At 37.6% G+C, this 16610-nt stretch overlaps 1 protein-coding gene across 1 annotated transcript in view; it reads left to right on the forward strand.

Moving 5' to 3' along the window:
- ROS1 (ROS proto-oncogene 1, receptor tyrosine kinase) overlaps positions 1-16610 on the forward strand; it is a 113741-nt gene that overhangs the window by 68929 nt on the left and 28202 nt on the right. Inside the window, exons 32-37 of the mRNA XM_036872232.1 lie at positions 3796-3964; positions 4698-4815; positions 7713-7903; positions 11554-11637; positions 14640-14775; positions 16011-16173. Of these exons, the coding sequence (XP_036728127.1) occupies positions 3796-3964; positions 4698-4815; positions 7713-7903; positions 11554-11637; positions 14640-14775; positions 16011-16173 (861 nt within the window). The remainder of the gene's footprint in view (positions 1-3795; positions 3965-4697; positions 4816-7712; positions 7904-11553; positions 11638-14639; positions 14776-16010; positions 16174-16610) is intronic.

The raw sequence follows: 16610 nt of genomic DNA on the forward strand, positions 1-16610 counted from the left end.
TAGTTGCGGCGAGCGGGGGCTACTCTTCGTTGCGGTGCGCAGGTTTCTCATTGCGGTGGCTTCTCTAGTTGCGGAGCACGGGCTCTAGGGCACGTGGGCTTCTGCAGTTGTGGTGCGAGGGCTCAGTAGTTGTGGCTCACAGGCTCTAGAGCGCAGGCTCAGTAGCTGTGGTGCACGGGCTTAGTTGCTCCGCGGCATGTGGGATCTTCCCAGACCAGGGCTCGAACCCGTGTCCCCTGCATTGGCAGGCAGATTCCTAACCACTGCGCCACCAGGGAAGCCCTCACTGTATACTTTTAACACACATCTTTGTTTTATGCTATAGAATAAATCAAAAGGCCTTTTAAAAGATATCTCTAGGGCATCCAGTTGTATAAATGAGCAATATATTTGACAAGATTCATTGATTCAGGTTTGCCAGATAGAAGTGGTAAACTATCTAGACTAATTTCTGATGGAAAAAATTCCCAGTGAGATTAATTTGCTCTTAAAAGGCTTCACATAAAAGGGTATAAATTATGGTTTACTGGTTTCATAATGTTTTACTTACTTTAGATGTTATCAGCATGGCTCTTCAGTTTAAAGTCCGTAGCAATTTGCTGTCTTCTATGAAAAAAAATGGAAAGAAATGAACAAACATAAACCTAAAACCTTGTTTAGAAATGTTCTTTCAGCCATTTCAGGGCTGAATAGCAACAGGAGAGAAGTAAAATATAAAACTAGTTTATTCTAAACTAGTTGGATCTTGGCTTGTAAACTAGTTTAAATGGCTCCTCATCCAAAAAACTTCACGCTTTAACCAATGTAAAAATGCCCACTGAATTTAAGCATCAGTTAATCTAATTCATTCACTGCTAGGGAAAGTCTACATTAATTTTTATACTGATATACTTAATAGATGATTAAGTTTTTATAACTGTGATGTTTCATTTTCCATTATTATATATTTGTGTGTCCGCATTTGTAAAGATTGGTTAGGAGTGTTTTGTTTAGCGGGAACTTAAAAACAAATCAGTACAGTCATGACCTCACTTTTCCTTAAAAATAGAGTTGCTCCCCAGAGGTTTAAAATTTTCCTATGTAAAATACTTTTTATAATCTTGTACTTTTAGATAAAAACTATGAAAAATATTAAACAGCAGTGAATATTAAGTTGGTAAGACCAAAGACCATAGTTCAATCAGATCTTTGCCATTGAGCATGTTTATGATGATTTGTTGCCTAATTAAAAAATGGTCATTTCATAAAAATTCAGTTTTAAATTGGAGAAATTGAAGGATCATCTCTTTGGGGACATCTATTTAGGTGAGCTTAATGTGGTTCAGTTTGAGGTCAAGGGGAGGGATGTAAAGTTCATTTCCCAGATCAAAGACGTGAACTGAGGAAGGACCTTAGAGGTGATGACTCCAGCCTCTCGTTTTACTGATGAGAAGCCAGAGACCCAGTAAGACGCCCTGATGAGTCAGATATCACAGCCATGCAGGGGAGGACCCTCAGGGCTGACTCATCCTTACAGAGGTTCTCCTTGGTTCATACACGGAAGGAACATGAGTCATCGTCACCCACCCAGCTTCTCAAAGTTTGGGAGAGGGGCAGCAGACAGGGGCCACCTGGCTCAGTCCTCATGACTTTCATGTGATGCTTTTTCTTTCAAAACTTCCACTACACTTGCTCAGCACAGGTTCCAGATAGACCACTTAAGAAATCATGAAGCTGAACATGTAAGATAGTAATTTCTACATGCGTGACCACCTACAAGTACTAACTGATGAGCACAGTAGAAGGCCGTGTTACATCTAGTCAGAAAGTTCTATTTCTTTTGAGCAAGTTGAATCTAACTCATAATGATAGACAGCTAGCAATGGTCCTGTAACTCCACACTGAAACTCTGAGGGGTGAGTGATGAGGGTGAGTAAATATTTTAATGATATATATATTTTTTTATTTTTTAGAAAGGAAAGGAGAAAAGGATAAACTTCCAGTCTTCATCTTTTCCTTACATGGAAAAATGAGGGAATTAGAGCACAAGGCTAAATTTTTATCTTGGTCTTAAATTTCATAGATTCTTTCTCACAACAATGTATAGCAGAAGAACATATTCAATTTAAGATTGAGGAGAAACAAATAATTTTGCTTTGGTAATTTTTTTTTCATGGAAATTCATTACAATTGTCTTTTTCTCAGCTGTCCAGGGGAATCCCTACCAGAACCAAACATTTCTGAAGTTTCAGTCTCTGAAACTGAGACACTGAGTTTGCACCATAGTCTGCACCATTTCCCTCACACCCTTGCCCAGGAATTTGGAAATCCTCTGTGGTAGCCTTCCCCCCCTGCACCTGTTGGCCTCTGATGAATGGAAAATCCCAACTCCCTTGTGATTTACTGGGGTAGCCCGTGGAACCTCTCCAAGCTGATGGTCTGCCCAGAACATTCATTGCTGTGGTGAGGTCAATACTCCACAGTTTTCCAGCAAAGCCCCTGGTCAAACATCTCCCTCACATTCCAAGGAGCTCTGATAATTTCTGGATGGTGTGGAATGTTGGGCCATCTAGACTATTCACTGAAGGCTTCTATGACAGAGCATTAAGGAGGCAGGACCAAAAAGGGCTAAAATTTTTGAGCCAGGGCTCAGCATTTCTCTCGCTCTGTCTCTCTCAGAAAGTTCAGAATAAATATTAAGGACCCAGTGCATCTGTTTCATTAGGCTGTATGTCTCAGTGGGATTGAGACATTTATGAGTTTAACAGGCAATGTCTCTGACATCAGCATTTCTGGTTTTTTTTTTTTTTTCATTCCTTCTGTTCCTCTTTCTTTCTGGAACCAGGTGGTCTACTCCCTGAAGGTGCTACAGAGAATCATTTCTAACTGAACAGAAAACTAATATAAAGTGACCATCCAATGAAATGGCATGACCTTGTGAGTGCTAAATGAAAAAGGAGATGTAAAGTCAGGTTTATTTATGGAAACTGACCTTCTTAGGAAACTCTACTGAGGAAAATACAAGAAGAACCCTTGACAGAATGCCTCTGTCTTTTCCTATTTGTACATTGAAAAAAATCATCATTTTCAAACAAGATATTAAGGGTCCAAACATACAGATATTTGTAAAGCAATGTTTCAAAGAAAGAAGTTTAAGATAGCTATAATTAGAGACCCAGTGAAATGAAAGTAACATTTCCTATATTTAACTTGTAACCTTGCTACTTAGTGACTGAGTGATGGTGGGCAAAAACGTCCTTCTTTTAGGGAACTAGGCTTCCTATGTATAAATATAAGGAATGTTGGTTAGATGTCTGAAGAGGGTTTAGGGAGGAAAAACTAAATGTTTTAATTTATAAGTCACTGTGGACTTCTTCAAAGAATCAAAATATGTAAAAATATTATTACTTTGAAATTAGCAAATCCGTGGAATTGAAAGTATCACTGTTTTGATCCATCATTTCCCCTCAGGTGTAAATTTGTGTTCTCAGCCATCCTGATTTAATAAAAATGCCTTTGATTAGGGATAACAAGAAGTCAAGCTTTGAATCCTCCCTGATGATATATAGTCAGGGGTGCACTTCCCACCTTGGACTTATCTTAAGGACCACCATTCAAGTCACTTATAGCTTGTCATAAAAAATAAAATTGCTGTAGGTGGTAAGGATAATATTTGGGATCAAACACTCATAAAGGAGCTCTTATTTTTTAATAGAAAGTAAACTTTAAGTTTTAATTGCCACAAGCTTTTGAATTTCTATGTTTAAAACGTTTTTCTTAAAGAAACAAAATGTTAATTGAGACTTCTTTTTCTAGTGGAAGCACAATGAGTTTTACCACGTTAAAGCTTCGTGCAGCCAAGGTCCTGCTTATGTTTGTAACATCACAGATCTACAGCCTTATACTTCCTATAATATCCGAGTAGTGGTGGTGTACAGGACAGGAGAAAATAGCACCTCACTTCCAGAAAGCTTTAAGACTAAAGGTGAGTACTAACATATTCCGCACTTAGAAAACTTTAGACGTTTCTCAATTCTTTTCTCATCGTTTACTTCACTAATCCTAGAGGTTGAGATTTTTCTTAAAAGAGTAAATTACTATCCATAGAGTCTGACTGAAGAAATTGAAAAGAGGTAGGAGTCCTTACTGGCAGTAATGAGATAATACTCATCTGGTCTTGCAGGATCCTGAACTGGGCAAAATTATTTCAGTATTCTGATTTCCTGTCTAGCTATGATATTTTGCAGTAAGAACTAAATGAAAACAGTGTCACTGAGTGTTCAAATATTTACTTACTGACTACTATAACAAGATGCCAAAAATAAAAAATATCTAACAAGTATATTAAATTAACTAGTGTTCTAAAAGGTATACCATAACTCCAAGTTGATCCCTATAGGAATCAAGGGAAAGTGCTCCAAAACTTACAATAATTCTTTTTATTTGCATCACTTATTTCGTGTCAGGCTAAGCTCTACTGTTACTTCTATCACTAATCCATCTAATCTGTCACTAATAAAAACCTCAGTTACACATTTAAAAATATGCAATCATATGAGAATTTTTGAATATTTCTTGAATAAAATTTTTGAATAATTTTCTGAATATTTCTTTAATGTATCTGGCTTTCCTCTGAGTAAATATAGTCTATAGAAAGATGTTTTGCAGAATATTTTATACTTCTAACATATAAATCAGATTTTCTTTTGTTTCCAAAGCTGGAGTCCCAAGTAAACCAGGCATTCCAAAATTATTAGAAGGGAGTAAAAATTCAATACAGTGGGAAAAAGCTGATGATAATGGAAGCAGACTTATGTACTATATCCTTGAGATCAGGTATGTCTGTTTGCAAAAGTGCTTTGTAAACTACAAAGACCTAAGCAGTTAATTGTAAGGTATTATTAGATCAAAAGTAACAATATTTATGAATGTGTATTCATAAATAAACACAAAGGATCTTTAGTTTAAGGGCCTTGCATGCACCATTAGGTTCTTTGCACAATTCCTAGTGGTCAGCCTTGGCACTCAATTACAAGGCAGATAGTCATTCTTCTCAGAAATCTGCAACTGCTTGTCAATGGAAACAATTCAATCTTTTGAGCATGTAACTAATATTTACTTAATACCTATTCTGAGCTGATGTTTGATGTTAGATGATGGTATGCATGTAAATTTCTGAGGTTAATTTGTTTTAGGAAGATGAATAAGGTCTAGTGAGAATTGACAATGAGTTAGGTATTTTTCAGAATGTAAAATCAGGTCAAGATCCGAAATGGCCTGCAGGGTATAGGCAACCCAGGATTCTCTCTCCATTGTCAAGATTACAGTTTGTAGTGTGTTCCCAGGGACTGAAAATGTGCCTTTGATGAAAACCTGATGAACATATGCAACCTCAGATCTGGCCAGTATGGGGAGCTCTGTGAATCATAACTGGCTCAGATGAGCTGACTTTGTGCCAACTTGAGGGGAGAATTCCAAATTCCACAGACACTCCCCTCACGGGACTCTGAAGCCATCTTTTAAGAAGCTCCAAGGACAAAAGTCACTTCCATAATTATAGTCCTGGCAACTTGAGCTTTAGATCTATTTTTGCTTCATCTTGCTCTGGCATTCCCATAACCTTAAAAAAATTTCCTGCCCATGCTAGAGAATTATGTTGGCCATATTTCTAACTGAAACTTTCTTGAAATTTCTGTCACTTTTTTTTTTCATGAAGAGTGCAATACATTCTGACCTGCAGAACCGTCCTGGTGGTCTATGACTGCAATTATGTTCACCAACCAGGCCACACTATGGTCTTACTAGGACCCCTGTAGTGTATTCCCCTCAGTAACACCTTAAGTGCATAGCTCCATAAGTACTCTGCATTTCCTTGCCCCCAAGTCTCTACTCTCAGGAGAGGGACTATGGTATAATAGAATGTATTATCTGTCTCAGAGTACCTCACAGTGTCTCAGAATATCTTCTTCAGTCAGGATACTCGTGTGTACTTGCTGATGGTGCAGTGGTGGTTGTAGTGCAAGGTGCACGCACTTGGGAGCTGAGACGACTGTATGAGTTTTCCAGGGAAGCTGGAACAAAGTACAACCAACTGGGTGGCTTAAAACAACAGATATTTATTCTCTCCCAGTTCTGGAGACTAGAAGTCTGAAATCAAGGTGCTGGCAGGACTGCGTTCTAGGGAAGCTCCTTCCTTGCCTCTTCTTAGCTTCTGGTGATGACTGGCAATCCTTGGCATTCCTTGGTCTGTAGATGCATCACTCCAGTCTCTGGCTCTGTCATCACATGATGTTCTCCTTGTATGTGTCAGTGTCCAAATTTCTCTTTCTTAAGAGGGCACTGGTCATTGGATTTAGGGCCCACCCTCATCCAGTATGATCTCATCTTGACTTAATTACATCTGAAAAGACCCTATTTCCAAACAAGGTCACATTTACAAGGTCTGGGTGGCATGAATTTTCGGGGGAATTATTCAACCCAGTACACAGACCATGTTTAAATCCTTGCTTTATTGCCTTCTTGAACTTAAGTTTTCTCATCTGTAAAATGGGATGATGATATCTACCTCTTTAGGTTGTTGAGAAGATTCAATGAAATGAAACAACATATGAAAAGCCCCAGTACGGTGTGTTGTAAATAGAAGGTGCTCAACCAAGGAAGCATTTTTCCTTCTCTTCCTCAGTGGCCAATATCTGTGAAGAGGCACTTTATACATTTTTAAGGGTCTCTTTCTCTTGGATCAGCGTTGCTTGGGTTGAACAATGAAATTGCCAATGCCCAATGTGACACTTCACACAATGTACAGAAACACTGTGTCCTACAGCTTTACTTAGGATGGTCCTGAGGTCACTTAGCTCCTGGTCACAGTTGTGACCATCCTTGCTGCCCTTGCTCATTCCCTGTCCCTCAGAGGCTCAGCCCTTGCGGTCCTTGGTGCTCTTTCAGGACAACCACTCAGTTAGTGGGAGCAGAACTGGCTTCCATTACTTACCCTCAAGGTTACTGTGGGTTGGTACTAAGTCCTAAAATGGCTGTGGTCTGAAAAGTTTCAGATTTGAAAAGTTCGTTGTCAGAAAAGACATAATTGGAAGGCCTTGAACTTGCCTTCAGTCTATGGTTCTGTTAAAAGTAATTTCAGTTATGTCTTTTGAACCCAGCTCTTGTTCCCTTCCCATGTTTCGTTATGAAGAATAATGAGGATTGACATTGAGGTAGTGTAGGCCAATATAAATGGAAGCAATGAAACTTGGAGTCTCAGATACAATGATAACTTTGGTAGCTGAACTATTTTATTTTCCTTTTCAATTTTATGTTCTGTATTTTATCCAGATATGGTATCAGTAAATGACAGATAGCATAAGACACCAACAATTACGAAAAATAAAAAATTCCCAGTTAAAAATTATGAAATAATTGTCTTATGTGTTTGGAATTCTGAGGAAAGTTTGCACACCCTAGTAGTAAGAAGAGGATCTTCAGCTTTCTCTTGGCCATTGATTATTCGTAATTTTCCAGATGGGCTGAGTTGGTTGGCTCCAGGCACTGTTCGGATGACTTTATGACTCTGCTGTGTTCTGTAGCCAAACCATGTGAGAGGAATGAAATCAAGGGCAAAGTGTGCAACAGGAGACGCTTTGGAGCTCTGTCATTAAATGATATATGAGCACCTAGAAGTAACACATATATTGTCTTGTATATTTCCTATATTTATAACTTTGCTCTTTCTTTTGCAGTGAGGGCACTTCAAACAATTCACAGAACCAGAATTTAATGTGGAAGATGGCATTTAATGGCTCATGCAGTAGCATTTGCACATGGAAGTCCAAAAACCTGAAAGGAACATTTCAGTTCAGAGTAGTAGCTGTAAATAATCTGGGTTTTGGTGAATATAGTGGAATCAGTGAGGATATTATATTCGTTGGAGGTATGTTAACATGTCTGTCTATATACTAACTTACTACACAAGGGTTCAGAGGTAAAGATAAGTGAATTCTTAGCATTAGCAGTAAATTGGGTGACTGTATAACTTCACCAATCTATCACTGAAACTATTGAACTGTTCATTTCATCTGATGTGATCTTCCTAAAACATCAAGATCGGCACGTCCTTTTTCTCCTCCGTAACAATCAGCTAATCGTTGATGCCCACCACATCAAGTCCATGTTCCTAGATGGATTTCCAAGGTTGTCCACAGTCTGGTTTTGATCCAGCCTTATTATTCTGTTCCTGGTACTCTCAGCTGCTACATAACAGGCCTGAAACTCTACTTCCCGATATCTGTATCTTCCACTGGGTAGCCTAGTTTTGTTCATAACACATTACCTTTCTAATCACATAGGCTAGAAATCTCAGTACCATGTAGGATTTTTCCCTCTATTTGGCCACCAAGTTCTGTTGATTTTATTATCTTGATTTCTGTCTAATGAGTTCACTTCTTCCTATTTCTACTTGGACTTTCCTAATTTAAGCTACCATTTCTAGCCTGTGCTCTTGGCTTAATCCTACTGCTGACAGTTAATCTAGCTGAAGCACAAGCTGGATCACTTCACTGCTCTCTGAAATGCTTGAAATGGCTCTCCATTCACTGCCTTCAGAATCAAGTACAAACCTATCTGTGGCATTTAAGGCCTTTTGTGATTTGCCCTCCAATTGTGGTTCATCTTTCCTGATATTTATCCTTATGCTGTAGCCATGTCAGAATGGTAAAAAAACTTTCATGACACTGGGTCCTCAGCCTTTGTTTCCCTCAGCCTACAGTGCAGGCTTGCACCACCTACCACTTGTCCTTAGCTGGGATTTCCTTTCTCTCACTTTCTGTCAACTGAAATTCTTCTCATCCTTCAAGGCCTAACTTTATTTTATTATTTAAAAAAAAAATTTTTTTTTATTAACATCTTTATTGGAGTATAATTGCTTTACAATGGTGTGTTAGTTTCTGCTTTATAACAAAGTGAATCAGTTATATATATACATATGTCCCCATATCTCTTCCCTCTTGCATCTCCCTCCCTCTCACCCTCCCTATCCCACCCCTCTAGGTGGTCACAAAGCACCGAGCTGATCTCCCGGTGCTATGTGGCTGCTTCCCACTAGCTATCTATTTTACGTTTGGTAGTATATATATGTCCATGCCACTGTCTCACTTTGTCCCAGCTTACCCTTCCCCCTCCCCGTATCCTCAAGTCCATTCTCTAATAGGTCTGCATCTTTATTCCCATCTTGCCCCTAGTTTCTTCTGATCATTTTTTTTTCTTTTTTTTTTTAGATTCCATATATATGTGTTAGCATACGGTATTTGTTTTTCTCTTTCTGACTTACTTCACTCTGTATGACAAACTCTAGGTCCATCCACCTCACTACAAATAACTCAGTTTTGTTCCTTTTTATGGCTGAGTAATATTCCATTGTATATATGTGCCACATCTTCTTTATCCATTCATCTGTTGATGGACACTTAGGTTGCTTCCATGTCCTGGCTATTGTAAATAGAGCTGCAATGAACATTTTGGTACATGACTCTTTTTGAATTATGGTTTTCTCAGGGTATATGCCCAGTAGTGGGATTGCTGGGTCGTATGGTAGTTCTATTTTTAGTTTTTTAAGGAACCTCCATACTGTTCTCCATAGTGGCTGTATCAATTTACATTCCCACCAACAGTGCAAGAGTGTTCCCTTTTCTCCACACCCTCTCCAGCATTTATTGTTTGTAGATTTTTTGATGATGGCCATTCTGACCATTGTGAGATGATACCTCATTGTAGTTTTGATTTGCATTTCTCTAATGATTAATGATGTTGAGCATTCTTTCATGTGTCTGTTGGCCATCTGTATATCTTCTTTGCAGAAATGTCTATTTAGGTCTTCTGCCCATTTTTGGATTGGGTTGTTTGTTTTTTTGTTATTGAGCTGCATGAGCTGCTTGTAAATCTTGGAGATTAATCCTTTGTCAGTTGCTTCATTTGCAAATATTTTCTCCCATTCTGAGGGTTGTCTTTTGGTCTTGTTTATGGTTTCCTTTGCTGTGCAAAAGCTTTTAAGTTTCATTAGGTCCCATTTGTTTATTTGTGTTTTTATTTCCATTTCTCTAGGAGCTGGGTCATAAAGGATCTTGCTGTGATGTATGTCATAGAGTGTTCTGCCTATGTTTTCCTCTAAGAGTTTGATGGTGTCTGGCCTTACATTTAGGTCTTTAATCCATTTTGAGTTTATTTTTGTGTATGGTGTTAGGGAGTGTTCTAATTTCATTCTTTGACATGTAGCTGTCCAGTTTTCCCAGCACCACTTATTGAAGAGGCTGTCTTTTCTCCACTGTATATTCTTGCCTCCTTTATCAAAGATAAGGTGACCATATGTGCGCGGGTTTATCTCTGGGCTTTCTATCCTGTTCCATTGATCTATATTTCTGTTTTTCTGCCAGTACCATACTGTCTTGATTACTGTAGCTTTGTAGTATAGTCTGAAGTGAGGGAGCCTGAAGGCCTAACTTTAAATGAACCCATTGTGATGCTTAACTGCTGGTCCTTAGGCAAAATGAACTATTGCATTTTATACACACACAGCCCATTATTCTATACAAAACTGACATCATTCTCATTTGCATTATAGTTAGTTATCTGGAGAAGAGCTCAGCAAACCTTTTCTGCAAAGAACCAAATAGTAAATATTTTAGGGTTTCCGGGCTACATTCAGTGATCTCTGTAGCATCTTTTTTTTCCAAATAATATATATATATATATATATATTTTTTTTTAATTAATTAATTTATTTTTGGCTGTGTTGGGTCTTCATTGCTGCACGCGGGCTTTCTCTAGTTGTGGCGAGCGGGGGGCTACTCTTTGTTGCGGAGCACGGGCTCTAGGTGCACGGGCTTCAGTAGTTGTGGCTCGCGGGCTTAGTGTCTCCGTGGCATGTGGGATCTTCCTGAACCAGGGCTTGAACCCGTGTCCCCTGCATTGGCAGGCGGATTCTTAACCAGTGTGCCACCAGGGAACTCCTTCAAATAATATTTTTAAAATGTAAAAATTATTCTTAGTTCATAAATAGTACAAAATCAGGGTGCTGTGGCCAGACGTGGCCTGCATGCCATAGTTTGCCAGCTCTGGTCCACATGTTTGTCTCCTCTGCTCAATGAAACTATCTAAGAGCAGGTACCATGTTATCATGTTTATATTCCTCAGTTCAGTACTCATGGAATTAAATGTACATGAAGATGTTATAGAAGAAATAATACTCACAACCATATAGTGCATGAAGACTGAGACTTCTTTGTCCCAAATTTGCTAAAAAGATTATACATGTTTCCTCAGCCATTTTAAAGTAGAAGACGGGGTGGGTATATCCCAATGATGTATTGGTAGACCAGATCATTGGAAAAGAAAAAGAAAAGAAGAAAACCTTGATTTTGATTTCTCATGGTGTAAATACTCTCACCATGATTGATTTCAAGCTACCGATGGTTTAACAAGTGGCTTGCAAAAATCCACTAGGAGCTAACTCTGGCATATCTGGCATATCACTGAGACAATCTAGTTTTACTCTTTGAATTAATTTCTTTTTCTCATTTATTTTATTAGATGGTTTTTGGATACCAGAAACAAGTTTTATACTTACTACTATAATTGGAATATTTCTGGTTGTTACAATCCTATTGACCTTTGGTAAGTATAGTAGATTTAAAAATATAGGTAATAAACTGTTTATTTGATCATATTACTTGATTTAATCTCTGAGTTGATTTGATTTTCCACATGAAATAAATTTATAAAATTCACAATGTTACCTTTGGCTATACTTCAATAGCCACTAACTCCTGTGAATTTTTTTTTCTAATCTGGGGTAACTTTTATGAAAAATAAATCTGTATTTACACTTCACAGTATACTTTAGATAAAACTACTTGCAAAGGCACCAACTTTAGCCTTCTTTAAAACAGTATTACAGATTGGCTATATAACAAGTGTTTTGTGACTTATAGTTTGAAATGAATAAAAGAAAAATGACTCTGGGTATAAAAAAAGTGTTGGATTAAAGGGAAACCAGTGACAATCCTTGGTCGGGATAGTTTAGGTCTCCAGGCAGACAGCCTGGTCTAGAATGAGCAGGGCCTCTTGCAGAAGATCCATTTCTGCCTTATAGCATTCAATACTCTCACTTTCAGATGTCTGGCCTGCTTGTTTCAAATCCCTGTTCATTTGTAAATGACCAGGAAAGCAGAAGAATTAGGTTAGATAGATAGAAAGCTAGCTATTTCCCACCACTCATTTTATACTAATGTATTGGTTTTAAAAGTCTTTTTTTTTTTTTTCTTAAGATTTAATGATGAGAAAATACAGTGACAACTCCCAAAAAGATGATTAAATATTGGACCTATGGGGTTACCACAGTGGATCATACATCCTGCTTCATCCCATTGTTTCAGCATAATCATTAATAGTACTTTCTTTCAGTCCCCAAAATGTTCTGGTTCGGATTATAAGATATATGGTCACCCTGTCATTATTAACGTATGAGTCCCTGACATGCTGAAACGTTACAAAAAAGACATGATATTTACCAGAGGAGAACACTCAAGTGCATATTCAGGAAACAGTAGCTTCTTTTTTTTTTCATAAATAGGGAAAAGTTTAAGGAAAAGTTACAAACATAAAGTTGAACTCTCAGGATAAAGAAAGCCAATATTTTACTAAGTGTTCTAAATCTATATTCTTCCCAAAACTGATTGGAGTCATAAGCTATTAGAGAGCGCATTGAAACTTGAATTGAGATTTCTCTTCAAAGATTCCACACCAGATAATATATGGAATATATTATTTCTTCAGCTAACTAGGAAAGCTAAAAATTTCAGCTGACCCTGCCAGGATTTTAACCTGTGGTTCCAGGGAGTCTAAGTATTGCACAGCTGATGTTTGTGCCACTAAGCCAGCCCCTCCAGAATTATGCATATGACTGCAGTATATTTGGCAGTTGGCATATAGGCTTGGCTGCTTGTCTGCTTTCCTACTGGGAAGGAGTATTACATGAAGAGTCCTTCATCTGACCTTTGCCTGCCTACTTGTACATCACATTGTTTAAACCCATAACTCTAGTGGATGAACATGAGATAATTTCAGACAATCTATTGTGTTTTCAAGACATCCTATGGATATCTGACTTTCGCAGGACTTAAAGGTCTTTATTGTACTTGGAACTCACAGATTTTTGAGTATAGCTAAGCTAATTTGGTTCTTTTGCTTTTAGTAGCAGTGCATGTGGTTTTACCGGTAGGATTATGCGAGTGCATGAGAAAAGACTGAGTTATTCAAATAATGAAAACAGCAATTGTTTAAAAATTTGTGCAGAGGGCTCTCATCAGTCATACTTATAAATACAAAATTGAAGCAAGGGTTTTAAAATAAGCATCGACAGCTTTCACTTTGGTGAGTGGTTATATCTACTGTGCAACATGAGCCTGACACTGGGAGCAAAGGAAAATAAACTGTAAAATACAATTGCTGATCTCAGGAGCTTGCCATTTAATGGGGGAGGTAAGACATACCTGTACGAAAAGATAAGTAGCAGGATATGTGTTAAACAGCAATAAAGGGAAATAGGAAATGTAGAAGACAGTGACATAGCCATGCTGACTGAGAGCCACAGTTGGTCTTACATGTTCAGAGATGTGAGATCAACAGAGGTGGCAGAGGTCTTGGAAGGCATCCCTGAGGATGTGGGGCCTCATTCTGGGCCTTTAAAAATGAAGAGGGATGGTAAGAGCATTTTAGGTTTGAAGAATTGCATTAGCAAAGGTACTTAAGATCTCTCCCTGTGTGGTCCCTCAGACGGAATTTCACTTGCATAAAACTCTCACCTGTTGGGTACTGAAGCTACTATGGAATAAAGTTCAAATTTTAATCATCATCTCACAAAGCATCCTTGCTGTTTCCAACTTCTGAGCCAATATTCTAGTATTGATGGGTGATCTTAATGATATAATTGTATTTTAATCTTCAAAAAATATTACTTATGTTTCATGATTATAAAAATAATATTTGCCCATTGAAGCAGACAATAAGAAGACAATACAAATGAAGAAGACAATACAAATCACCCATGATCCCACAGCTAGGGAGGACCACTGCTAACACTTGGTAGATTTCATTCTAATAATTTTTCTATGTATTTGAGTATGTGTATTATGAAAAACAATGAATATACACTCTTGTACTCTGCATTTTAAAATAAAGCATGCCATTATATTGAAAGCATTCCTCAGGTCTGCTGAGGAGTATAACCTGGACATATCTGGATTCAGAAATGAATTTGTTCACTAATAATTATTATGCAAGTTTGTTTTGGTTTATTTTGATTCTAGTTTATGGGTGATTTTGAGAAATAAGTTCTGATATTAAGTTGCTTCAACTTGTTTATAACAGCAATAAGAAATATATTAAAATTTACTCTGAGAAGTGAGATAAAATGTGATGTGGTATAAGTTATGTGTTTTTATATGGCTTTGTACTTGGATTTAGTTATTCTATTATGGGCATATTTTTTCAATCAAATTCTGTTATTCTATCAATAGTGTTCTTCAGTATAAACTTTAAAAATGTATTGTTAGCATTTCCTAAAGAAAAAGAAAGCAATGTTTTATTTTGTAAATTATGTTCTTTTGTCTTTATAGTCTGGCACAGAAGATTAAAGAATCAAAAAACTCCCAAGGAAGGGCTGACGGGTCTCATAAACGAAGACAAAGAGTTGGCTGACCTTCGAGGTCTGGCCGCTGGAGTAGGACTGGCGAATGCCTGCTATGCGATACAGTATGTAACCTGGGCTGGCATTACAGGGCACCTAGATGAAGAGTGGGCAACTCTAAAGAGAGTGCCCATGCATGCCACGTTACCCAGAACTGTCCTGCTTTATGCCCATATTATTCTGGCATATTCAAAAGTAACACCCCCTTTCACTCTCAAATGTGACCTGGGATGGATGGCAAATTATGTTGTTATCCTATCCTAAGAAAAATAAACAAAAATTAGTTGTTTTCTAGTGTCTTATCACATAGTTTGAAAGTCAATAAAACAAGGAGATTACTACGTGGAAGGGAGTAGATGGTAACATGATTGATTCAACCGGAAGAGAAGAATTCCAAGGTCTCTTGTGCGTGCTATTAAGTCAATTCTATTCTGTTTTCAGAAATTCTATGGTGATTGCCTACAAAACTTCTCTAAAATAGACGAGGTTTGAACTTCCATTGTCATCATAATTAAAGAAAATATTTAAATGTCTCATTGTACAAGACACTATGTTATGTTCCATGCAAAAAGGATTATATAGCCATTGGCCTTGCTTCTAGAAATTTATTTAAAGACATAAGAACACAGGATTTGAAGTAGACACAGAGGTGACCTAAATCAGCTTTTCAGAGTTGACTTTTCCTGGAGAAAATATGCAGCATATCTGATATTCAAGATTCTCTTTTAAAATCTCAAAGCGTTTTTAATGCAGATGGATTTCCTTCCCTTCATGATATTCCAAGTGAGAAGCTTGACTTTCTAAAAGTTAACCTGATGGACAAGGAGTAATTTTGTGGTCATAGGAAATTTTGTTTTACATGAGAGATCAGGTGTATGAAGTAAAGCAAAAGCTTTTGAGATCATAAGCCCAGCTGTATTTATTACTAATTTGCAATAGCTTTTTACACAAATTGGTGACCTGAAGAAATTAATAACTGATAACTTTAATGAAACAAACTTCAGTAAAAAGTCTTGAGGCAGTGCACACACAGGCATGCTATCAAAATGAAGGTGTCTAGAAGTGAAGTAACATGTTCTGTCTGGGTTTTGGAAGAGAGAAGGAATATTCTGGATGGTGGAATAGGAAAGGAATAGGAACACAGACACATCACTATGTCACGTTGAATGCACTACAGCGTTGCAAAACCATAAGATTTCTCTTCCTCTTTCTCATACTTTTTCTCTCTCAAACACTAACACCAACACCCACTCGTAAACCATATGCATTTTGGGAGACCAAAAATATCGTTATTTTCCAGTACGCTTCCAACCCAAGAGGAGATTGAAAGTCTTCCTGCCTTCCCTCGGGAAAAACTGACTCTGCGTCTCTTGTTGGGAAGTGGGGCCTTTGGAGAAGTGTATGAAGGGACAGCGGTAGACATCTTAGGAGTTGGAAGTGGAGAAACCAAAGTAGCAGTGAAGGTAATGCTGATCTTTTAACTCCTTGACTTGTTATGTCAGCATATTTACAGGGACTTACTAATTAGCTAAGACCTGGCAGACAGTCTTTCCCTTCAAATATACTATAAGAGAACTGGGGTGCTAGGTGCTAGGGCAGATAGTAAATATTTTAGGCTTGCTGGCTAGACGGTGTCAGTTGCAACTACGCAACTCTGCCATTGCAGTGTGAAATCAGCCACAGTCAATATGTGAATGAATGGGTGTGGTTGTGTTCTAGTAAAACTTTATCTATGAAAATGGAAATTTAAATTTTATATTATTTTCATGTGTTATGAAATACTCTTCTTTTTTATAACTTTTTTCAACCATTTAAAAATGTAACAAGTTAATTATACCTCAATAAAGCTGGAAAAAATAAAATAACAACCAATAAAAATGTAACAACTATTTTCAGATCA

Source organism: Balaenoptera musculus, chromosome 12 (genome assembly GCF_009873245.2).
Source record: "Balaenoptera musculus isolate JJ_BM4_2016_0621 chromosome 12, mBalMus1.pri.v3, whole genome shotgun sequence".
In the NCBI taxonomy this organism is placed as follows: domain Eukaryota; kingdom Metazoa; phylum Chordata; class Mammalia; order Artiodactyla; family Balaenopteridae; genus Balaenoptera; species Balaenoptera musculus.